The sequence below is a fragment of the Apis mellifera genome, linkage group LG5 (assembly GCF_003254395.2).
Source record: "Apis mellifera strain DH4 linkage group LG5, Amel_HAv3.1, whole genome shotgun sequence".
In the NCBI taxonomy this organism is placed as follows: domain Eukaryota; kingdom Metazoa; phylum Arthropoda; class Insecta; order Hymenoptera; family Apidae; genus Apis; species Apis mellifera.
The window spans coordinates 2,816,962-2,843,983 of NC_037642.1; the positions used below are offsets into that span (position 1 = coordinate 2,816,962).

Consider the following 27,022-nt stretch of genomic DNA (forward strand, 5'->3'; position numbering starts at 1 on the left):
AAGGTTGTTACTTTCTTCCATTTCGGTGTTCAATTAGTTAGAATGAAATAAAACGTTTGTTTGAAAAAAAATTATTATAGGAGAAAGTGTGACAATTTTGTATATATCATTTTTAGGTATTTATTTGTAATATTTTATTGCGCGAGTAGTTTATTTCCTTTCTTTCTTTATAAAAATTCGATAATTGTATTATAAAAATAAATTCTCGAAGTTCTCGAATATCATTGTATGAATATCATTTAATTTATATATATTCATATATCATTTCTGTTTTTATTTTACATAAGTAAGAAAAATTTCTTTCTCGATACAAACTTGAATAATCATAAGAATGTCATAATTTATACATATTTTTTTCATTTATATATTTATACATTTTATGTAACATTTTTACACGTAATTATACGATAGGAATTATTTAGGAATTTTCACGCATACGTGTTAATCTACCGTGAAAAGGAATGTCGGTAAATTTTCTTAAGTGCTTATAAGACATTGCAATTTAGTTTTATTTTTTTCTTTTCTTCGTTTTCGTTTCAATTCCCAATGCAGCTGTATATGAATATATATTGCTATATACGTAGTATAGAATTACATCCTTGTTAATGATATCTTTGAATGCTTGTAGGGTTGTTATAAATTTCTCGTTTTATTTCAAAATTTCATTCATTTCGTTTACCAGAATCATAATATAATTGTATAATAATGGTATTTCCAAACGGTATGTTATTAATACCAGTATAATATTTATCAAATAATTTTACAATTATCGTGTAGTGTTTGCAAAACGAGCAATCAATTTATCACTGGTTCATTTCATCGTGCTTATCCCTCATAACACCTATTTAACATTAATATATTTATGCGATATTCGTTAAATTGTACTCATAGAAATCGAATACAATATTTATTCGGTATAAAGAAAAATATATATAACAATGGAACAAACGAGAACGAAGTGAATCGAATATAAAGCTCATTCAAGAAATATGCTTAATGCATAAACTCTGATTCATTCAAACAACCCGTACATCTGTGACGTGAAAACTGCTCGTGTGACCACCCAGAGAGAGAGAGAGAGAGAGAGCAAAACGCTCTTGAAAACTGACACTCGGTTCTCTTGTTATTATAGGTATATATATATATACGTATCTCAGACCGTTCTTCATTGAGTTAAGTGCTATTGAAAGTAACGTATACGTTTTATCATAATCATTGTAAATTTTTTTTCTCGAGAATCGTACATCTATATATACTACTACAGCACGATTATTGGCTGGTTTCCATTAAAGGTGGTCATTAAAACGAGTCTCGATAATGATATTTTAAGATAAATCATAAATAAGTAGTTTTAAAATTAGATACATTAATAAATAATGTAATGTAATGTTTCACATTAACGTAGAAATTAGAATCCATGGCTATGAATCATTTTATAGTTTAAGAAGATTTTGTTCTTTTAAAGGAAAAAAATATATCTTACGTAATATTATTATACGATTTATTAAAATAATTATCGTATTAAATTTCGAAATTAAGATTTCTCGAGGCGAGAATCTCTATCGCATCATCGATGTACAAAATAACCGTGATTCGAAAACTTTCCTTTCGCCAAAGCGAAGGAGAGAGAAAAAGAGAGAAAAAATATCGACACGATTCTCGAAACCACGATCGAAAGATAGATATATCACCGCGACGTATTGCGCGGGCGGACAAACTCCGTGCAAGGAGTGCCACCCAGGGTGCGAGGCGGCGCGAATAAAGAGCCGAACGCGCCGCTGTTTTATCGTTTACGCGGTTGCACAATCGCGCTTGTGTCAGCGCGAGTATGGTATCGGCGGGGCGGTGACAGTGGCGGCCGGCGTTATCGGGACAAGAGAGAAAAAAGAGGCGCATTCTTCGGGGTCGACGCTCCACTTTTCTCGTCGGCCTGAAAAGGGAGAGCCGCCTCGCCGTGCACTGCGCCCCGCGTTCATGCCGGATGAGTCAGTCAGTCACGGCCACTGCCCTTACGATTCTCAGCGTGCATACACGCGTGCACACACGTCGGACGGAATGGCGGGACACCCTTGGAAATCGTGTAACCCATTACGGGTGCTTTTCGTTTCGTCCTTTTAATTTTCGTCGAAACCGATCGACTGATCCCTTCTTAAGATTTCGTGCTTTCAATTTTATTGTATTCCTTGATATTGAAAGGGAAAGTTGTGGAGGTTTCTTTTAGATTTTTGAACGTGTGTATATTAACTTACATTTTAATGGTAAATTGAAAATTCTTGGAAATTCTCGATCATTTGGACTTTTGTATAAAAAGTAGGAAAAATAGAAAAGTAATGTAATTAATAATATCTATTTAATGGATATTCAAAACATTGATTCGACATAACCTCAAAATTGTTAATGGTGAATGCAAACCATCTTCAATCCCTTATCACGATTATAAACAGGCCGATTTTCGATTCTTTTATCTCGTTAATCCTATCTTCTTAATGGTAAAAGCTTGATGTTGATTGTCGAGGGTCGCAAACCGGAAGCGCGGTGCACAAATACGCATCGATTACTATGCGCGATCGCGTCGTACGTACACCTGTGCGCAAGCGCGCACGTGTGCATGCATCATCGCGGGACTCCACTTACTCCAATTTGTTTACCGTCCTCGAGGATGATTCAGTTACAGGCAACGACCTCGACCTCCTGCACCACCTCCTCCTATACACAATCGTTCGCTTATGCACGGCCACGTGATCATATTTCCTATAAGCAGCGACCGAGCGGCACGCCGTTTCTGCATGCGACCTGTTCGCTTATTATAAAATACGTTCTTGATTCTCCAATAAGGAAGAATTAACATCGTTCGTTATGTAATTGATGATGTAACGATTCGAGGCTGATCGAAGGAAACCAAAATTTTGCTTTGGAAAACGTTTCTTAATTATTCACGCTGTTTTAAATTCGTATTATCAAAATGAAATACCATACCACGTGAAATTTTTATAATATTAATTCACTAATAGTGAAAAAATTAATTCTATTCGTTCTTTTTATTATCGTAAATAATTATATACGTGCCATCTAGGAAATTAAATATTTTTAACGCAGGATTAGAATCAAGTAGAAATAATAGTCTCTTGCATCTATTTAGAGATACTTGGCCGCAAGTTTTCTTCTCGTTTTTCGAAGTCGAGTCGAAATCCGTCGAGAAACGGGACTTGAAAGATAGCAAGAGAGAGAGATCATCGCACTATTTTATAATCGCGTCTTAATTTGTGGCAGCTGAAATCCCCCTTTCCGAGGCGCACAATGCTGTACATTCACGCGCATTGCGTCGGCCCCGTTCGTTCGAGTGAGATTAAAGGGCGCCGACACTACGTGTGAGGCTTTTACACTAATAATACCTACGAAAGAGGAGATGCAGGCCGAAAGAGCGCCTTTTCCATGGGTGGACCGGTGGCTTAGAAACTTGTCGCGAGCCGATTCCGGGCCTCTCTTTTTCTCCCGATCTCTGGAAATTGACGATATGCAAATTCGAGAAAGGCGAATTTTGCCGGATTCTCCTTCCAGGCGTGTGCCTTTTAATATTTATGAAAGTTAATATTCATCAACGAGAGGGGGCTGGGGTGGTTGCATCCGACCTCTCTTTGGCTCAAATCGATTTTAAGGATTATATCGTAGCATTAAGCCAGATTAGAGGAATATCGTTATTGCTTTCGTATTGGATACTTATATGGGGATTGGAATGGATTAAGAGAGAGAGAGAGAGAATTGAAGTTTGAAAAAATATGGAAATTTTAATAGAAATGTGAAAAGAATCTATTTAAATTTATTCATTTTCAAAATTTCAAGAGCAAGAAGATTTATTCCATTAAAGTACAATTATTAATTGTATACCAAGTTGTAAGAAATTAAATTAATAATGCGTGATGATCAGATTGAGGCTTAAAATTAAATTGACATTGAAGAGGAAAATCAAATGCAAATCGATTTGAAACATCTTGTACATAAGTAGAAAGTATTTTACAGAATTATAATAATTTCAACGCTGAGAAACATTGCCACTTTGCACTCAGAATCGGACAAACATTTCTCTGTCGATTCTTGAAAGCAGAGACAGGCTTTCATTGTACCCTGCTTTCGATATGCGACGTTCTTCGCCTTTCATCCGTCCGGCTTCACAGGATCACTCGTTGATCGCGTAACAAGGGACAAAAGGGAGAGAATTTTCGCGTGGAAAATCTGGAGAGAGAGAGGGACGAAGGAGATCTCGGCCTCTATTCCGTTTCTAATGGCGCAAATCCGCCATAAAGGTCGACAGAACAAGTCAAAGCGAAATGGATGGAACTGGAGGAACAGTCGGCCCGTTCCTTTCATCCTTGGTGAAGGATACACGCCCCTTGCTTGCTCGAAAACCTTCCTCAGCCCGCTGGCTCCTTTGCGTAGGGTCAGTACCCATCGCTCAAACGCTGCAACGTGTAGATTTTGTTCGAGCAGGGGCTAACAATTATGAAATTAGCAACGAGCCGGTCTATTTTCTCTTTCCTTTTTTTCGGCTTTGAAGTTCTATGTTCCTGTTTAGTTAGAAAAAGAGTAGAAGGTAATTTGGTAGATGGTGGTAGTTAAGTGTGGTAAGTTAATTGCCAGGTCTGAAATAATTACTAGATATATTTTGCTAAATATGTTATAGTATCGAAGCTAAGATTAAGCGTAATTTCCTTTTGGTTGTTTAACGGCTAATATCTTGATGTGATTTATTACGAAAAAATGTATAACGGTTTATCTCAATGATATTTATATAATGGTTTTGTGAAATAAGTATAATTTTAAGTACAGAATCGTTGAAATAACCATAATAAATTGGAAATTCGCGTTTAAACAATATCAAGAATACGAGACGAAAATTATAAAATTTCAAAGTAAAATGTTTTATACGTGTCAATGTATTATTCCGTGAGATTTGTTTAACCAAGAATCTAAATTTATACTAATATTCCATTAGGATATGTATGTCAAATAAATCAAATTATTAATTACATTTGCAGAGACAGTTACAACTCCTCCCTTATTATAGCATATTAACCTGACTGAAACGAACGATGCCATAATTGCAATTACATTTACGAGTAAGTCATCTTTTATGACCGCATATTAATCTGGCTGAAATAAACACAATCTAACACTTTAATTGCAATTACATTTATGAATTGAAATGAACTCAATTACTATTAACCCTTTCGTTCTTAAGTCCGCATGTTGAAAAATATATAGACAGTTAAAACTGACGACGTATGAGCAATGAAGAACCTCTCTCTAGACTTTAAGAGACTGGTTTTCAAGAGTCTTTATACGTTCTTTATCTGCATAATATGCATAATATTTAAGCTTTTAAAATCTGAATAATATCACTTGTCTTCTTCTTCTTTTTTTTTTTTTAAATACTCAGAAACTATTTAAATAACAAATCCTCTTCCTCCAAGCGGATAGATTCATATCATTCTGAAAAATTGTACAAAATATATCAAATTTCTTTTTTAACAGAAACTCTTATCGTTGCAGAAATGGCTAATTTTCTAAACAAAACTGTGAAGATCATCCCTGAGAAGATTAATAATAATGACTGCTAAAAAGTCGAACCACACGCCTGTTAGGAGATGCCCTAACATCATTTAATATTCAGTGTCGAACAATCGAATTGGTTCAATATATTTCATATCGCAACTTAATCACAAGGGGATGCTGATTAAAGTATCGAATAGGAGGGGCAGAGACTTGGATCGTCTCTTACCTGGCGATATACTGGTCGTTTAAGGAAGCTCGTTACCGGAATCCAACCGAGGATTTTCCTTTCGAATAGGCACTCGCCGGTTGGAATTCCTCGGCCGATTAGAGCGCCAGTTGGATCGAGTTTCTTGTGGACACTTTCGAGTCGTACCTACCGCAAGAACCTATTCGTTTATCTGGCAACTCGCATGTCGTATCCGTGAGCGAGTACGCGGATAAGCTCACACGCGTGCATTACCTGTGCGCAACCATTCGAAACTTTTTTTCCTCCTCCCCATTTTTTACCTTGGCAAGGAGATAATTCTGAATACGAATCTTGACGCATACGCAACGCTCGAGATGACAGAGTGATGCAGAGGAGGTGCATGTTTGAAGGGTTGATTAGGAAAAACGAAGGAGGATTATTTATAATTTCGATTATAAGAATATTTAAGTTCGTTCAAGTTGGATGAAGTGAGGCGGAAATAAAATGCAATGACGGAGTAAGAGAGATGGAACGATCTCTATTTCTGTTTCACTCATATGGGAATTCCTTGCCAAGTGGAACATGTGTATTTATACAAGTCCACTGGTGTGGAGATTTGAGAAACTGTTCTATTTTATCATCGGTATACACACATTTGAGAAGTTGGAGAGATGTTGGTTACTAAACTATTAAAATTCATATTCTTTTCTAACATTCATTTTGATATATAAAAATATATTTAATGAACAAAATTAAACCATTGTAGGAACATCTTTATATCGTGCACCTATTTCTGAATGATAATTTTCTATTTAATTATCAAAATTATAAATGTTATCGAATCCGTGGCGAAGAGAGACAGGCATCCGAGGGAAGAAGAGAAGGAGAGAGGTGAGGCAAAGGAGAAAAAGAAAGCGCAGACGCCACGAGTCGCTCTCGAGACGTCTATATAGGCCTCGTATACCTCGTGGTTTCAGGAGGGAAGGAGAGCAAAGCGGTGGAATTCCCCCTTTTTCCCGTAAGTGGTCCCCGCGGGCCTTATGGGGTTTCTCGTGGTGGGCAATATCTACATATTACAACCTCGTGGCGCGGGGACCACCGTCGTTGACATAAGATCCTGTTATGCTGTCTGCTATCTCCTCGCGAACCTCGTGTCGCGCTGTAAGAAAAACATTAAAAGTACGAATAACATAAATTCGTTAAACGTTTAACCAACATCCTCTCCTGCCTCGTCGAATTTCCTTCTCCGTCCAAAGGCTTTCGTGTGTTACTCCCGCTCGCAATAAAGATCCTGTCAGGTGGTTCTGTTTCTCGAACTCGACGACAGTGATGCGACCGTTCTTGTTGCTTGTTGCCCGATCGTAATCGCTGTTTAATTCTTTGACAAGGATGGACGTGAAATAAGAATTCAATTGTGAGGCTGTTGGATGATTCTCGCTTTTTGCGTGCGCTATAACGTGTCGTGGAAGAAACAGGAGGGAAGAAACGCAAATAATAAGTAGGAAAATTTTTGTAATTTTTGGGAAGAAGAATATTTTTTTAACGAATCTATCTGTTTTTATTATAGATTTATGGAGTTGGACAACAATTCGTTTACGAGTTTTGAAATTTCACTTACTCTTTCAATTGTGCTTTGTATGCAAATAAAGACGGATACCGTGTTAAACAGATAAGTATCACGTTTCGAAAAAAAGCCACGTGTAAAGACAAGAAGACAATTATTCATATTTACGCTTTACATTAATCATTAACCATGTAAGAGATGAAAGCATTCATATATCAAAGTTAAGATTAATATCGTAATTACTTCCAAGATTGAATCATCAATGAAGCCCTCTCACGATTTTCCTAATATGGCAGCCTCAGAGATACACTCTTTTATACCATAAAAGTACGTTTAATGAAAAACATAATCGATTCACTTTAACTGAAACCAACTTAGAATTAATAATCAAGAATCAAAACATCACTTAAATCTAGGAATTCATTGAATATTATGATATTGCCAAAAAAGAAGAAACATCATCGATATAATTACACCAGATTCAATGATTTCGACCAGTAGTCTCTCGACTATATCTCATCTTGCTTCGAATCCTTTAATCGATCGAGGCAATAAGATAAAAAAAAAGGGAGGAAGGCCAATCAGAAAAAGCAAACTTGGTTCACAGAGAGAGGAAATGTAAACACGCGTGGTCATCAGTCGGCGCTGATGTTCCACGGGGGCTTGCAAAGCCCTGGTTTCCCGGGGACCATGTGGCCGACGAGGATTGTCCGCACGTCTAGAGTTACCCGAGTCTGGCGGGCCGCGAGGCCGCGGTACCGGGGTTAATTGGCTGGAAAACCTTGCTATCCGATACTCGACGCCCGGCTACTGCCCCGAGATACGTAAGCGTGTGTAATCTGTATTTTCATCTGCACGTCTATCGTGCTCTGCCTTCGTTCTGCCTTTCCTCTTTTTCTGTCTTTCCATTCCTCTCTTACGATGCTCTCTAACTGTACACGAAGTGAACCGAATGAAGGGGAAAGAGAAAGGGAGAGGGGGAGAGAGATAGAGAGAGAGAGAAAAAGAGAAAAGCGTTCGTTCCTTTTCTCCTGCGAGCTCGATTCCCTTCTGATCCGTGTGCCTCTCTTCTCGGCCTTCCTTCTCCGTCTTTCTTTCCCTGTCGGCCAGGAAAGATAGGTATTGTTGCGGGTGGTCTGTGGTGCACATTGTCAGACCGGCCACCAGGTAGTGTGCAACGTTGCCGTTCGCAATGTTGCGAACGTTGCTCTCCCTTCCATCTTTATTTTCTTTCTTCATTTTTTCCAACTTTTTCTTCCTCTCTTTCTTTTTTTTTCTCTTTTTTCTACGCGTCTTTTTGCACAGTTTCTTTCATTTCGATGTTTTATTATGGGGGATGCTTCGTTTTCGTCTCGTTTTAGGGTACGTATAAGATGTTGCAGAAGTATAGATGAACTGCTGAATGTTTCTTTTATTAGTAGAGATAATTAGGATGTGATAGATACGCGTATTTGTATACAGAAAATTATGTTATCAGAATTCTTTATTGGTGTGATTATTGTGCCTGCACAATATAGATATATCATTGGAGATTAAAAAAAAAAAAATATTCCTGTCTGATTGAACATTCCAATGCAACGTTTTTGGATTTACATTTCAGCCGATATATTTATCCCTCACAAGAAATGTTAACAACCCTCGGTCATTTTTCTCCTCCCTTTTTTTCGCCCCGTAATTGCCATTAACATTTCTCCCAAATTTTCTCCACGCTCGTCCACCTTATTCATCGCCATCCTCGTTCAATCTTCCATCCCATCGTCCACACTCTTCTCCTACCTTCTCCGTCCCTTTCTGGCACGTTCTCATCAAAGAGGTAAGAGTACAACCCGCGGCCAGCTACTTATCATCGTCAAAGCCCACGCGGCCAATTTAAAGCGCTTCGGCTGCCGTTCCGGCCTCGCCGCCCTTTAACCGCTGGAATCTGTTCTTTTTCTTGAAAATCGTAGGCGGTGCCGTGCGTGGCGGCTCGTAAACCTTCCACGAATGAATTGGGAACTCGAACGAACGTGCGGCGTGGAAGGTTGCTGCGCCCTGCCGGAGTTGCGGAGGAACGCCACGGGTAACCACTTCAATTTAGATGCTAATGTATGAAATTGTAACTACTATTCATGGAGTACGAACGAAGTACGAAGGATCGCGTTCAATAAGATATTTTAGGGTAGTTCTTCTCTCGTCTTTCAAATGTAAGATAAAAGGGTTTTTTTTTATAAGTTTTTTTGTTTAATTTTTTAATCCTTGCAGGTATGTTTTATCATTGAATTAATAAATCATAGATGTATATGTATATAGAATATTTTCACGAATAATTGAAAATTATTCGTTTACTCTAAAAGAATTCGATTTTGATAATGGCAATGAAACGAATGTACAGCTAAAATCTAGAAATTTAGAAATAAAATTTTCGATCGAGCGACGATGGTTGGACTAAAATTTCATATCCCTTATTTTTTCAGGGCAAAGCGGAAGGTCAAAGGTCTGCGGTGTGGATCAGGGCAAGGCTGCAGGATCAGCTGAGTCAGCTGGGCTACTTCCTGCAGAGGCACGCAGGCAAGGTTCTCTTTCTTGCGATCGTCGCATTGGCTACATTCTGTGTCGCTCTCAAATCCGCTCAAATTCACAGCAAGGTCGAACAACTCTGGGTGCAAGGTGAGTACGTTTTCTGAAATATTTTTCGCAAATATGAATGATTTTTTTTTTCATTTAATTCAACAAAGTTCAAAAAATATTTTTATTTTTTTATTATTGGGGAAGAGTAATATGGCCTGCGAAATTAAACGTGTGAACGATATCATTTGGAAGACATTTATTTTCGTTCGTTAAAATTTATATATGTATATATATATACTCTTCTCTCAAATACCAAATGTGTTAATAATCCATTTCAAATCACGAACGTTAAAAAGATAAAATAATTCAATGATCAGGCACATAAATAAACCATTTTAATAAACCTCAAAAGAATTAAGAGATTTGACGAATGACTAAGGGACTTTGTATTACCACGATGTCTCGTCACAAAACACTAAAGCGCATCTGTGAAGCGAATTTTCTGCAAATCGTACACGGTACACCTTACAAAATGTACAACGCAGTTTATGTGTTTCTCGTGACAAGAACATTACTCTCTTACTCTCAGCATTTTCTACATCCCTCTAATCACTCGGAGGAATAAAATTTCGTTCCTACAAACGACGTTCCACATCATGTTCCACCAAAGATTAAGATTTATCCCGCATGAAAATATTTTATTCCATTCCGCTTTTACGTATTATAACGTTCCTCGAAATTAAAAAAAAATTTCATCGGATCATCGCTTGGTTAAAACTCTCGAAAATTACTCTCGAGGAAAAATATTTATCGTGATATTTCCCAAATAAATAAATAATATTTGTATTCGAAATACAAATATACTTTCAGCCAATTGATGAAAAATTACTCTGAGAGAGAAAAAGAGAGAGAGTTTCTATTCTCGAATAGATTCTTTCGTGTGACTCGAAAAGAGGGCAATGGAAATATATGCATAGAGTGACACGAGGGATAAGAAGAGAGAGAGAGAATTAGAATGGAGTGACAAAAGGAGAATAGAGAGAGAGAGAGAGAGAGCGAAACTCCGTTTTACCCCCACGCTCACAACACACGGTACATTAGTTTGCTCGCTGGGTGGCCTTCTATATTTATCCGTGGTCCGAAACGCTAATTCGAACACCCCGTTGCTAACTTTGACTTGAAGCGTTGCGCTGACGAAATGAAAAGATTTCGAGCAACTTTCGAATGGAAAGTGAGCAGCGCGTAATGGACGAGAAAGGTATTGGGAAATGGGGGGCTCTCTTGGTCGTAAAATTCGATAAAGGTATCGACGTTTTAGATTTCTTTATTTATTGTTGAGATCCTCTGTTACAGAATCTAATTCTGATAGTTTCGCTTATTTAAAATTAGGTGTTATTTATTCTTGTCTTCATATTATAATAAAAATAGAAAATAATAGAAAAGACAATAAGTTCGTCTATTTTAGATTTATTTCCTATTTGTAATTATAGTCTGAATATATAATTCAAACAGCAATTAAGATTTGATGAACTCGTTCAGATTGGACATTAGACCAACTAGATATAGGAGTTAAGTTCACACGATATAAATGATTAAAGAAAATGTTTTGTATCCGTCGTAAAGATATTTTGCTATTTAAAATCGTTCATCTTACCTATTACGCAATCAAAAGGGGAAAGAAAAAAGAAAAAGAAAAAGAATCCTCATCTTCCAAATCGATCCATTACCTAAACAACTCCGCAGTTCAACGACCCAACAGAGTTTCTTTGGGCAAGAACACCGGGAACAATGAAAAGTGGTGTACCGTATCGAGGACAAATATTACTTTCCAAGAGAGGTATAAGAAGCTGTGCAGCATACCGGGACTAACTGTTCCAAAGATTCTTTCGTCTCGGTCCGCTTCACACGGTGGAGAGCCGGCCGTGATCGTCTAGGATCAAAGTTAAGGCCACACGCTCTCGGGGAGGGGGATTTCCTCGAGCGCGGGAAACGGACGGCAGATTAAAGACGTATCAGCGTTTTATGAGATTTTAATGAGCAAACGAGTTTCTGCCGGCCACTTCTCCAATGCCTCCCCAATGGCGGGGCCGCTCGGATCACCGATGCGTGAGGACGCGTTTCACGAAGACGTAATACGCCGGGCAAAAATTTGCATCCGCGATAATCACCCTGGAAAATCGTTAAAAAGTCATCCATCTCGAACGAGTAGTGGTCTCGTAGTGGGCCTGCTACGGTAACGGTGACTCGACCGAGGATTTTTAAAGCGCGGGCCCCCACGGCCCTCCCCCTCCCCCCCCGATGCCGCCTTAATGCCTTTTTGAACGTTTTAGAGAAAACGATTTACCTTACCCGCTTATTGCGGTGAAAGGTTTCGGACGGCATGCGATAATTCGCGTTGAAATTTTGTAGAAGTTTCCTGTAAGTGATTTTTTTTTCTTTTTTTTTTTTAGCACTTGTCGAATTACCTTAAATGTAATCTCGTAAAAAGATATGTAGGGATAATTTTTCAACTTCGTGAAATACTTGGAGAATTAACTCGTAATAGACACGAATACAATAATAATCTTCCCTTTTTTTTTTTACATATTTGTTACATCATGTTGTATCTTTTAACAATATACAGATTTAATATTTGGAAAATACAAACACGTTCCATTCAAGTCATCGATAACTTTTAGTACAAACGAATATTTATTTAAATAGAAAATACTGATATTATTTATTTTTAAAACATGTTGCAAAAGCGTAATAGGCTTAGTCTTAAATAACGCTTATTGCCGGTAGTACACATTTTACACACTTCCACCAAACAAAACGTTCCTTTCTTCCCTCCAACCAACTCTAACGCCGCGTATAAGGAGTAACGACCCATTGAAAAACTTTCGAGCAATTTACACCACGGCATTCGCGGGTTTTTGCAACGATGATCGGTGGCATAAGGGTTGCCAGTGTCCACGTGAGAAGCGGCGGCGATACGAAAAGGGGGGAAGGGGTTCTTTTTTTCGAGATGGTGATTCGAGATGTACCTTATGCGTGCGCCACGCGGATCAGTACCGGATATCCGTGAGGTGACTGCAGTCGGAGTCGGGATATGCGGGCGCAGTGTTGTCCGAGTATGGGCCAAGTGGGGAGGGGGAGAGAAAGAGGCGGCGGCGGCGGCGGCTTGGCGAGAGGAGGGGAGGAAGGGAGAGGAAAGTTTACGACTATGCCGCGCGATTTGACGATATTCCGGTAAAGGGTATAAATTTCACCGGGAACAGATCGATAAACGCTTGCTTTATGGTTCCCTCCGATTCTTTCACTCTGCCCACTTGGTTGCGGCGGGAACGCAATCGAGGGGCTTTTATTGGCGACACAGGGGTCCCGTTTATTGTTTAATTGTTCGCGTCTTACCCGCGCGCGATTCTCCGCGCCGGTTTAAATCAATATACAAACGGGGAAAGGTTTTAATTGTACGCGGCCACCCGTCGTCTAACGATTTAGCCCGTGCGGCTACTCGCTTGGTTGATCGACAACTTTTACCTTGATGGTTGATATTAATTATGGATATTTTGGATAGAGAGATTTTTATTTTACGATTATTATTAAATATTTCGAAAGAAACGAGGAGAAGTATCAGTTTTGGAATTTTTCTGAAATTTGAAATTCAAATAACGACGATCCGAAATTCGAATGATGGATATATTTAAAAATATTCGAAATTTTATGCCGAGTTAAAACACGATATCGATGATCGCTCGAGTTTCTTGTTCGATGGAACGGAAATTTAAAAAAAATGGAGTAAAAAATGTTGAACGACGTGATAAAGCCGATTACATTTCATCCATGAACTGATACTTCCGTTACTCCCGTTGCCTATCATCTCGACTCGAACGGATCGTTCCAAGGATCGCGCATTTTCTAATAATTTATAGATGGATCAACGTTATCGCCCGGACGAGCGGGTAATATCCAGCTTCGGTTTTACACGATTATTTTTCCTCCCGTTTGCATCCGCCGTTCGATTGATCGAGCGTGGAAGAGAAAAGAGCCATGCCAGTGCCAAACGGGTGTTGCTTTTCAATCACCTGCACCCATACCTGTTTTCCTGTTTATTTTACGAGCTGAATCCTCCTTCTGAGCTTATTCCTCCAAGCTTCTCCTCTATATCCTTTCTTTTTTACCTTTACGAACGATCGAAGAAAAGGAGAAAAAGATCCCGATCCAATCTTTAATATGTCGGGGAGAATGATTCGATGATTTTTTCTTTTTCTCATCTTACGATACGAGATCAAAAGTTAAATTAAAAGCTCGATATCGAGAAAAGGAAGGAGCGACGTGATGCGATCGAAACGCGAGTAATTATTCGAGATTACGCGGGAATATTCCGAGCCGAATGACACGCAGGTGGTGGCGTGGCCCCGGAGCTTTTGTGAATCGAATATCGAGAGCGCATCCACTTAATTCAATCCGTTTTGCTCTTATTTTCTCGTACACACCGGCGCGGTAGGCTCGCTAAAGAGAGAAGACCTGGCACACGCGCCGATGTATCCCTCTCTCCTTCCCTCCCGCTCCCTTCCTTTCTCTTTCTCTTTGCTTTGAACATACGGAGGAGGCGGTTTCGTTTCGAATCTAGAGAGGAAAAGATCGAGGCCCGGCCGGAGGAAGATCGGAAGAGTGGTTCCTTTTCCCTTACCTTTGCCAGATAATATGTTGCTATAGGTCATTCCAAGAAACGAGAACCCTTCTTCGATTATTCCTGATATAATTGTCTCGATTCTTTCGTGTAAATTAATTTTATTGTAATCACAGAATCGCTTCGAAAAAAAATTCAGGAATTAATTTAATTTCTCGTTAATTCTTAATTCTTAATTTTGATAGATTCATAATAGAGATCGTTTGATTTCGATCTTTTTTTTTTTTTAAATATTAAGTTATCGTTGTAGACTCTCAGTATATTTTTGCAATACCCGTTCCATCTTTATATTCATTCTTACTTGCTCGAAATTCCTTTAATCGAAAAAAAAAATCTATCTCGCGAGCGAACAAGAACGTATCCAATCTTTCACAGATTTCCAATAAACGAATAATAATAAGAATCCAGGGGAGACTTGTTTTGTATGAAAAAAAAAGAAAGAAAGAATAGGAAAAAGCACAATATCGATAATCTAGGAGTCGGAAGTAGCGTCTAAGCGGCGTCTTCCTGGAACGACCTGTACCGAGGGCCAAAGCGGCGCAAGGAGGCCGTGGCGTTAGTGTGACAAGGACAGGCAGAGGACGAAGGCACGACCGTGTACGAGGGCCGGCCGACTGCTTACATCTTCATTAGGCCCCCATGCCTTGGAGTGCGAGGGAGAGGGCGCAGTCGGACGGAGACCGAGCGGAGAAGAAGAAACGATGATGAGGAGGAAGAGGAGGAGCGAGATAGGGCGTATCGCATGGCCACGCGAGAGAGCGAAACAGAGCGATTCCGTAAGGCCGCAACGGGGATAAGAAAGTCAGAAGACCGTCGTCCAAAGACCCACCGGGAATCTGTTGTTGTTGCACCGACGGACGGACGGACGAACGGCCGCGTAAACAGAGGATCTCATCTTCTGTTTACCACGCGGAATCGTGGAATTCGGGCGGCGGAACGGACTTTTACGGAGATCGGTACCTGGAACGGGTGCGGATGGATGATATAATTTCGCGAGAAGGGATTGGAACGCGTGGAACTACGACTAGACCTGTTTAAATCGCTCTGGAATTTGGAGTTCACTGACATTTGATCTCGCTTCGATACGCTTCAGTCAATGGACTTTATTTCTTCTAACCTTTCTCTCTCTTTCTCTGGGATGTGATGTCAATACGTCGTGTCAAGTATTCAAGATCGGTATTCTTTGTCTTTAATAACGTATCAAATAAGATAATCTTGTACGTTAGGATTTTGTCAATTCATATTTAAGAAGTTAATCGGAGGTCACATTGTTCCTTTCCTTTCTTTCATGATATATATATGATTTTCATTGAAAAACTTGTCTTATTTGGAAAGAAATTATTCGATAATCGGAACTGGAACGATCACGAGAATTCTCAAGAAATAAAAAGCAAGTTTGTGAAAATCTCAAGTTTGAAACCAGATTCAACGAGATTCAAGATCTTAATAAACATCCTCCCCTATCATCGAGAAGCATACAGGCACACGACAATCAATGAAAATTTCATCGATGATGTTTAGATTCAATCCAATGATAAGCGAGGCTATCGTCACCCATACTTGGAGCAGCGTGGAGGAAGTTGCAGTTATCAATGAAAATTCGCGCGATACCCGTGACGAGGATAATTTCTACCGGTAATAAGTTGCGTGGCAGCAGAAAATGAGAACCGCTGGGATTGGATGGGGCTCGGTTCCGGTGAATGGTCGCGGTGGGTGGCCCGGTAGGCTCTCTGTGTGCGCCAAGCCAACCCAGCCAGCCAACCAGCGGTGGGCCTGCGTGCCTGAGCGATTGAGCCAAGTCTCAGCTCCTCCGTGAGCCTCAGAGAGCTAAGCCTGCTTCGAAGCTGGGCCCCTTCGTTTTCTTCTCTCGTCTTCCTTCTTCTCTCTACCACCACCGCCCTCTCCGCGAGGGAACATAGAGAGTGCTACGAGGGAAAGGGGCTACGAGGGTTTCTACTCTACGCCAAGTAGCCTTAGCCCGGGCCCTCTCTTCATCCGGGCCCCGGCTCTCCCCCTCCCCTTTTTCCAGCTTTGCGTCACATTGGCTCTTTCTACTAACCATTCGACGGGCATCAATCCTCCTCCCCTTCTTTCTTCTCCCTCCGAAATTTTATCTGTACGACCTACGATAATGAAGCCATCGTGGGATATCGTTCTAAAGAAGGGACGTTAATTAGATGTATCGGCGCGTAGCGGGATCCAACGTTCCTCCTCCAACTTCTGTTAAATCAACTTTTATCGACTCCGGATTGAGAAGAGAGAAGAGTTTTTTCCCGCTCAACGTTTGTACGAGCTCGTCGAAATGTTGCCCGTTTTCGAGCTGTATTGTTATCCGAATCTCGCGGTTCTATTATAATAAACGTCTTTTAAAGGGAATTTTAAAATTAACGTCCGATTATTTTTATCCATCGATGAAAAGAGGCGCAAAGTTAAAATTAGCTTGCTGGTTGAATAAATGTGAAGGGAAGAGGAGGGGCAGTTTTTCGTTTGCTCGAGCGAGCGATGTTGCAACGCGGGAAAGGCGTTAAAGGGAGGAGAAGTTTCGGGAGCACGTGGTTCATATATTTTCACACGCTGTAAAGCTGTCCACACGTGCGTTTCCACGACACACGTTGACAGACGTTCGATCTTGTTACTCCCGTTCAGGATCATCTTCCAGAACGGAAGAATCCACTTTCCGGAACTTATTCGTTAAAGCGTCAAGGGAGACATTTTCGTGGAACGTTTATTCAACGACAGATGGTGGGATCCATGCATAATTCCACAAGAGCAATGTCTCGTCACAGATGTCGTCCACGATTCGTAATGGATGAAAATCGAAATAAACACCTCCTCAACTTTCCCGGATCACGACGGATTCGCGTGTTTTCGAGCGAAACGCGTAACCGCAAATCCCGTAAACGAGGCAGGCGGGGCCGGTTTCTAGGAAAGAAGGGCGGAAATCGTTATGAAAGCGAGAGAAAGAGAGAAAGAGAGAGAGAGAGGCAGCAAAAGGTAAATCCTATTGAACTCGTTCGAAGAGGCAACCGATCGTCGCAGCATTCGAATAACGACAAACGTTTTCGTGGTTGGTTCAAAGAGAGGCTGGCTAGTAATATCGCGAAATTAACGTATAACCGGTAATTGGACGGAATATCCTTTTAACGATTCGACGTTCGTCGTGTCCTACCTTGTCCGGCTTAACAGCCTCCTCGTTTGAAATTTAAGGAGGAGGAACTTAAGGAAGGCTGCCACCGTGGTTGCTCCTGCTCCTGCCGAGGCATTTAAGGACGAAGCACGAGAACCACGAAAAGGGTGGAGGGAGGGTGGGAGTGATCCGTCTGTTCCTCTCCTTCTCTCGTCTCCTCCCGTTTTCACCCGTGGCTCTCGCCCGTTTCTGTTGGCCTCTCGTCCAAAGGGCCGCTCGTTGCACCTGTTCTCTCCCTCGTAGCGGTGCCTTCCAGTGGTGGAAGGCACTTCGTGCTCCACGAGAAGGGAACACGCGCTCGTCTCTCCCTCCCCCCGCGCTCTTCCTTTCCACTCTTTTCCCCCCCTTTTTCTCTCGATCCACCGTTGATGTTGATTCGAGCTCCTTCTCCTCCCTCGGGGCGAGCATCGAATTATCGTTAAACGGCGAAAGGGGATGAGAGAGAGAGAGAGAGGGAGTCGTCGGTGTCGCATGTGGGAGAACGAGGCCGTTTTATTCCCGGGGGAGATCGGCCGCGTAATTATTTTGCGGTACGTGCAATTTGGAAGGTGGTCGTTAAACAGAAAAGGATTCGTCCGATTCCCGCGAAAGCAATCGTCACGCTGATACACGCCGTCCACTTTCCAAACCGCCTCACGAAACCTGAATAAACCATAGTAACCGCAATCAGGTACTGTTACTTCTAATGACGCCTGTAATGATGGCCCAATACGCATATGGATATAGATGTTCTGTACATGTTGTTACAGATACGATTTGAGAAACGAGGAACGTAATTATTTCAGAGAGAGATACGTGTATCATTTATCCCTGGTTTTCTCATCGAAACGTCAGCAGATTTTTACTTAGGAAAATTTTCACCTTACTTAAAGAATAATTTCATAAATCATTCAAATATTTCGTTTCAATGCCACCCCCAATCGATCTCATCCAAAGAGCCATCCCCTAAACGACGATCTCTCTATCCGGCCACGCGATCGAGCCTCGATCAGCAAAACAAACGGCGGCTAAGGAGAGGAAGAAGGAGGGAGGTTCGACGGTTGAATGAGACGGGGGGGAGGGGAGAAGGAGGTGGACAAAGGTGAAACACGCGGCCATTCAATGGTGCCCCGGAGGGACAGAGAGCAAAGTAGATTCTTACACGGTACGATCACGGTAGCCGGAAGGGTGCGGATAGAACGGGAACTCGATCTTGCCCCCGTGTGCAGTAGACAGGGACGGAGAAATAATTACAGAGACGCCCCGCCGATAAATCAAGATGCGCATCTCCCCTTCCTCTTCCTCTTCTTCGCTCGAATCGCTCGAAGAATCGGAGGGACTTTGCATCCTCTTTTTCCCCTCTCTCTATCTCTCTCTCTCTCTCTTCTCCGTTAAGAGATGCATTTCTCGTGCTACGCAGAGAGCGTAGAGAGAGAGTAGTGTCTTTATTACGCTCGATGCTCCACGCCGCATTCTACAGGTTGATTCATCTTTTGGGGGGAGAGGGAGGAGGAGGAGGAGAAGGTTGGAGGCGCGCGACGAGATGTTGGTGTCTCGCTTGACGTGGGCGGTAACGGGTATACGGGGGGAGGATAGAGAGAGCGAAGGAGAGAGAGAAGGAGAGAAGGTTGAGAAACTCGTTGTAAGTGATTCCATTCGTAAGGAAACGTTCCGTTGGCTGGCGCAAACTCGCGCGATCTCGAGCCCAGCCACTTTTACGCTCGATGCCTGCCGAGCACGCGTTTTGTAGCGTTTTAATCGTAGCCCTCTCAGGCCAACCTGATCCTCCAACACAGTGGCACGGAATAATTAACGCGATCGTTTTCCTTTTTGAGAAATAGGTATTTTGATTCCGAGAAGATCGCGCAGATCTTTCCTCTGAAATACGCTTTTCTCTCCGTTTCACGGAGGTAATACGGGATAAACGTTTACCGGGAAGTGATTAAAATTAGAGCGAGAAGAACGAGGGATTCTACGAAAAGATGGATCTTGTTGTTTCTTTAAATTAATATTCTTTATTAAAATAATCGATTCTAAATTTTAAACTATGTTAAAAGTCATTATACTCGTGTATTCCTATAACAATTCGTATGATGCTTCGTTTCAATTCTCACAACTTTTTATTCAACGAAAGTGAAACTTAAAGATACAATGTGACCAATTCCAAATATTAATCAAGATAAGGAAAATATATACATATATACACATTCGTGTGTATATAGAAACAGCCTGTAACAACAATGTGCATTGTTGAATACCTCACAGAGCGATAAAGTCATTCCTTGTAAACGATACCCCCGCTATACGTATCCTTCTATGTATCAATAACGCGTGTATAGTTTACGAGCGTGCGCGTGCCACAGCGGAACAATAAAAATCGCGTATAAGTATTACCCGAGTCGGAGTTCAAAGACTGGGTTGATAGATTCCGTGGAACGGCTGCTATTGTTAACCGTGAACAAATACGTAGCGGTTTTCGACATTCCACCGGTTGAAGCGCGGGTAGGTAGGTAGGTAGGTAGAAAAGAGGCGAAGGGGGAAGGAAAAGGTCGAACGTGCGCAATCAGGTTCCCTTCTTCTTCACGCCACCTTCATTACCGGTGTTCGTCCCCTCCCCCTCCCGAGGTTTACGGTCAGAGAGTAGTATCTGTCCCTGTTACCCAGGTCGGTCACGATGACCCTTTATATTCCGCCTTGGAATACACCTCGCCTCTCCTTTCCGTACGAAACGTGTTCCTTCCCCTTCTGGAATCGTATTACATAATGCCTCGTAACGACTTTCATTAACTCGCGTCACGATACGCGTATATTATACAAACAGTCCATAGATTCGAGCGCAGATAAATATGGGCAATTATTTCTGATTAATTAGCCTAACATTCGTTAGCCGGTTATAATTCAATCGAAGGAGACGGATCGAGGGGACATTTGCCTTGTCCAGGATTTTATTGGGCGTGGAAAAAGAATCTTGTGAATTTATAAATGGTTTTGATTGTTTCTCTATCTTTCGTATCGATGAATGATACGGTGACGGGATCAAGTTCAATGTTTGTGAGTAAATTTTTAACAGTATTATGTAATAACGTGAATAATAGTGAAAATAATATAGTATATAATACATAGGAATATTTGTCGATGATGTGTCAATTTATTACGTTCGTAAAGGTATAATTTTTTTATTTTGAATATCTAATCATAAAGTATTCGGATTATGCAAAATGGTTTCGAATTTTTTGAAGATTTTTAAAGGGATTCTCAAATTTTTTGCGTAAAAACAAATTCAATTAATATTGATGGGATTATGTTAAAATTAAAGTATTTATTAAGAAACATTTTTAAATCTTTGCATGTATCCTTTGATTTCCTATCCATGAATTTTAAACACCTATAATTTACGTTATTACTCGCTAATAAAAGATTCAATGATAATTTTCTAATAACAGTATATGTATGGAAGATAATCAGGTTTCATAAATCATATTTCTATTTTTCTGTAATTCTTAGCTTACCAATTAAGTGTATATTTAGAAAAGAAAACTAATAACAGGGTAAAATAATCGCGAAATAGTCAATTTCCTATATAATATACATTTATGTACATCGTCTCTTTATTGTCTCACAACAATCACAATTTACAATAACGTATATTTTTAATTCCAATAAAATCCTCAAATCGATGTTAAAATTATGAAAAAATTCTCGTCATCCCTCCAACTTCCAATCAATGATAATCGATCAATGTCCAATGAAAGAATTCGTAACGAAAAGCAATTGATAGCAAAAAAAAAGACGATACAAACTACAAACAAAAAAAAGCAAATCAGGTCGAAAGCGTAAAAGACGTGTACGAAATTCCGTGGCAAGGGAAGTCCGTGACGGGTTTGCACAGTAACCCAGGTCGTTTCTTCACGCCGCCCTCATTATTGTTCGTCCTTCGAGCTTTACGATCACGTGGTATACCCTGTCCCTCAGATTGGTCACGATGAGGCCCCGGCATACGTTCGTTTCCACTCGTGTACATCCCTGAATATCGACTCGAGAGAGACCGCCCGTCGTCTCCTCGCCGGCCAGGTTCTCCGCGTCTAACCTCCGTGGACGAGACGTGTAACGTGTTCCACGATTGTGGACGGTTGAGAACCGTCTCTTGATAGCGGGCGACACGGGTGGTCCCCAGAGGCCGCGCCGTGGCGGAACGAGCAAATACGCCGTCGGCATTTTTGACGGTGAAATCCGACTAGGTGGGGTCCCGACGTACCCCGTGTCAGACGTCATTCTCGTGCCCTTCCCGCGTTGCTTTTCGATGAATACGCGTATCCTTGGTTCGCGCTCTATGTGGCACTCTGGACACCCTCTCGTTCGGGCCGGATTCTCCGGATCGTTTTGCGAAAGATCAGGCGTCGAGTCTGACGAGTCTGAGGATTGATGTAGATCTGCAGTAGATCTATGACGACACGTGTGCAAAATATTTTTATTTATTTGAGATTATGGATGATTTTGTATCAAAAATAATCACGTGGAGAAAATGGTGCGAATGTTAATTGTCAATTTGTTTGCCTCTATCGAGGGGATTAATTATATTTCGATAATAAATAAAAATTATAATCGTAATATTAAAATAGATGGGAGAAATTATTCACTCGATTCATTGGTTGGAACTAACACCTCGATTACGATTAATACATTTATTCGAACAGTGAGCATCTAATGACTCGTTGAGACAAGATCGATGGGGTTGTGTTCGTGATGGCGAGGGGGCGACGGTTTCGACCCATAACAGAGTGCTATTTCCATGTCTCCTTCTGGGAACGCTTTCATTGGTACCTTGCCAGAAATTTTTCCCGGTATATATCCGTAAAGCTATAGAAACGTGTGTTACGACACCGGGTCGCTCTCGATGTTTCTCTTCGGGGAATCGTCCCGAGCATAAACATTACCAGCCCGTCGAAAGCTTAAAGTGGCACGAGTCGCGAATAAAGCGACCGGCCAATCCCGATGGAAGCCTCGTGACTTTGCCCAACCACGATTCCAGCCGGTTGAAAGGGTCCAGGTAGTGCGTTTCCCCTTTGAAGAAAGACAACTGCGATCCAAACCTGTATTTTAGACGCCAGCTCTTTTGACGAATTACCAGAAATTACCAGAAACTATCCTGCCGTCCAGGCTTGAAAAAAAAAAAAAAGAGAAAAGAAAAAAGACAGTGATACAAGTTCTTTTTGGAAATACGAAAAAAATTTATTAAGGTTCGGAGAAACCTTGGTGAAATTTTAATTCTTTGCTCGTAATTCGTAAAAACCAACAATATTTAATAGATTTAGAATTTTTTCTCCTTATTTAATTCCATCTAGATTGTAATTTTTAAATTAAATTTTGAAAGAATTATTCTCTCTAAGTTATTCAAAGATGAACTGGATCCAAAAGGGAAGAGAATAGAATATATACGTTGCTGGACCAGATTCTTTTATCGAAATTCACGCAACGTGTGGTATTTTTTGATCGTAGAAGGCGGAAGGTTGCAAAAAGAGCTGAGCTACGCTTCGGAAGCATTGGGTGAAGCAGCTGCCTCGACGCATCAACTCGTGATTCAGACACCCAAGGATCCTGGAGCGAATATTTTGCACCCTGCCGCACTCAAGGAACATTTAGCGATCCTGAAGGCGGCGACGCAGGTCACCGTACGCTTATTCGATACGTAAGTACCTTTTTCTTCTTCCTTTTTCATTCTATTATCTCCCCCAAGTATGAGATGTCTGACGAAGTCTAAGCGAGAAAAAGGTGTCGATAGAATTTGCACGGTTTTCTAATTAGATTTTAATAGAATCATATGATAATTATATATTCACATAGTTGTATTGCATTAACAATTATTATTTCTTGTCAAATAGCACAGTGTGTTTCAAAAGTTTACAGTTAAAAGAATTTTGGAAAAATTCATTAAAGTATCTATCTTTGGATTAATTAATAATGTAATTGAATTTCAAATTTTCATTTATTTTGCGATACATATATATAATTATCAAGTGAAATTCAATTGAAGATAGCATTATAGAATTAAATAAAATAATATTCAAATGTAGTGTAAATAAATCTTATTAAAATTTGTTAAAGACTCAAATACCATAAGATCGATTAATACTAGTAAAAGAAAAAATTACTTTTAAACGTTCGATCTCGAACACTGTACGCCTATTTTCTTGCATACTTCGTGGACACCCTGTGAATGCCGAAGAGCGGCTAAGTACGAGAAACGATTGCCGTCGTTCCGAGTTTTTCTCGGCCGCTCTCTTTCCTAGCCGCTGTTATCGGCGAGACGGGGGTTAAAGGGATGCAAAACTTGTATTCATGAATGCATGTGTTCCGTGTCGCTTGCAGCACGTGGAAGCTGAAAGACATGTGTTACGCGCTCAACATACCCAACTTCGACATGCACTACATCGACCAGGTAATTTAGAACTACTACCACTTTACGTAGATGTAAGTAGATATGCGGTGTCACGTATTCGTGTATGTCGACTGTTCACGTATTCGACGCGTGAAGTACGATATCGACGTTATTGTGCTCGCACTGTGACTCCTCGATTTCCATTAGGAAATCTCGAAACTAGCGATGGCTACGATAACCGCACTGACCACGCTATGCAAGGATAGACAGAATTTGCAATAAGATAGTTTATTTATCTGTTTAGAATTAGGCATCGAAGGCGATTTAACTTTTATCCATCTAAATTGATTTACAATTTTTCACTTCATATTTGTTGATATATGTCTGATTTAATTTTTATATCCTAACGTCTTTATTATATGTCCGGTAATTTGGCGAGGAAATAGTAGTTTTATATGAAAGATGAATTTTTTTTATTCTTTTCCTTTATACACACATATAAATATTACTCTGTTTGTGCGCATATACGAAAACGATCATATATCTGAAGTGACACTTGGCAGTTGTTCAAATAGTAGGAGAGCTTAGCCAGAGTTCAGTTAACCCTTATGTCAACACCCTTTTATGCATTCAGCGCTCAAAATTTCGTATCTTCCTGTCACAATATTTTCAAATCCAGCCAAATTAGCATCCCTTCAAACCTCGCTGTTTTGACAATTGTCTTTAAAATTCTGTTACTAGAAAATCATCGATCTTGAAATTAGAAATCTCAAAGGCGAATATATTTGAGAATTATTTTCGAAATGCGAATACATTGAGAATGTATAGAATTATTTTCAAATATATTCTAAAAGTATTCAATTCTAATCCATCTATTATATATTTCCATTCATCGTTAGAAATTTCATCTCTTTGAAATCGGACGCTAAACCAAACTTCCTTCGAATATATAAACACGGATTTGCCATCGATCCAAAACAAAATAAGCAAGATAGTAATAAGAAGGGAAACGGAAACAAATCGAGAAAGATTCTTGGAAATGTTTTCGGAAAATCGTGGCCATCGCTAGTAATGGTAGCACGGTGTCCTCTTCGTTTGTCTCCCAACATCCAGTTACCGGATCGTAGCCGAACGGCTCACGTACAGTCGTAAACGTCGAAAATTGAATACGACGGTTGAAAAGCCAAACGAACACCGGTTTGCTGTATAAGTCGTATCACGCGTGCTACATCGTTTCTTGTGCGCCGTTAACGAGCAGACGCGTTAGACGAGAGAGATCGGAGGAAAAGAGGAAACCACGAAATTAACCGCGCGAGAGATGCTGCGTTTCCGCGGTATTAACGCGAGTTTCTCCATTCTGCTCTCAATTTAGTGCTCCAATTTTTTCCTTTTGTCCAGGGAAATTACCGATTTTCGTTCTATAAAAGATCGATTCAGTGAGATCGAGGATAAATTTTGCTTTCAATGATTCAACACAATAGTGTTTTTATTACGATCTTTTGAAAATTTTAAGCATTTATTCCTTTCTTTTCAGCAGATATCGAAGATAATAGATTAATATTTAATTTCTAATATGATTGATTTCATTCTGATTCAATTGGTGGTACAAATTTGTTAAAATTTACTTACAAAATATTTGACAAATCTTCAGGAACCAGAAATTTGAAGAAACAGATTGTACGAATAATAAAATACAGTGTAACAATATTTGTAAAGAATGCGAAGAGTGTAATTTAAAGGAAGGAAGATTTAAAAAAAAACTATGTGATTCATCAAATTTCAATTCCGTAGTTCCTGTTCAATGATAGATGTTCCAGTATGCAGGAATTGCCCGAAGCATCCGGCTAAATCACATGGCGGTGTCTTGTATCTCAGGCAAGCAGGAATATTATTATGCTAAGACTAGGTATAGGGTGCTTTATTTTTAACGCGATCGCGTCTTTGGCCTTTAATAACTAAAATTGCTGTTTACATGAACGTGTACAATTGAAATAGATTATAATATACATTTCATCTGGATCAGAAAAAATAACGTTTCGTAGATGAAAAAGTATTTTCGAATTTATAAATTTGTCGTACGAATAAAATATTTCATTAATAGTAATATAACGATAAGGTAATGGCCAATAGTAAAATTAATATCATAATTCAATATTTTATTCTTCTATTCGTTGAAACGAATTCTATTTTTTTTAGCGCATTTTTGAGTAAGAATCTTTTACGTGTAATTTTTTATTTAAAACAAGGTCCATGAAAACCAGTGTTTACGGATCTTGAATATGCATGCGAAAAAGATAATAGAGGGGCAACAACACGGATTGCATGTGATGCAATTTAGTACAGTTCGCGTTGAAGCCCCGTTATTATGCAAAGCTAATTCCACTTTTATACATTCAAACTCTCGATCATTCTACGTCTTTCCTTTCTTTTTTTTTTTTTTGTTATTTCCACAGTCTTATACATTACTCGTCATAATTTCAATATTAAGCAAAATGTGTTTACATAATGTATGTAATAACAATACATTTATACATGCCTTACTTTTACTTTCTTCCTCGCTTCACACACTTTATTTTTTTTTTAGATCTACTTTCAATCTCTCAGACCCGAGGAAAAATTTCACGAAAACAATGAATAATAATCAAAAGTACTTGTTATTTCTAATTATAAATTAAACAACATCCTGTTAAATACATTTGAAAGTACTTGGAATCCAATAGTATAACTTTTATTTCGAATTAGATCTATTAATTGATCTATTAAATTTCTCCATCCTTCTCTTCTTGCAATCTTTAAACAAAAAGTATCATTAGATCCTAATAATAAGTAATACCAATCTGTTTCAAAATCAAATCTATTAATCAATCTTTCCTTAAAATAAAAACATTCCATCCCTACAAACTAGATTAAAATATCCTTTCTTCCTTTCACGAAACTTAACCGTTGACGAGTTTAGG

General features: G+C 39.8%; 1 protein-coding gene across 4 annotated transcripts in view; it reads left to right on the forward strand.

Annotated features, from left to right (window-relative positions):
- Window positions 1–27,022, forward strand: part of LOC100576449 (protein patched) — a 49,591-nt gene that overhangs the window by 7,133 nt on the left and 15,436 nt on the right. For all 4 annotated transcript variants that reach the window (XM_026440701.1, XM_026440702.1, XM_006557903.3 and 1 more), the window contains 3 exons: window positions 9,755–9,947; window positions 23,186–23,375; window positions 24,056–24,125. In XM_026440701.1, coding sequence (XP_026296486.1) covers window positions 9,755–9,947; window positions 23,186–23,375; window positions 24,056–24,125 — 453 coding nt within the window. The remainder of the gene's footprint in view (window positions 1–9,754; window positions 9,948–23,185; window positions 23,376–24,055; window positions 24,126–27,022) is intronic.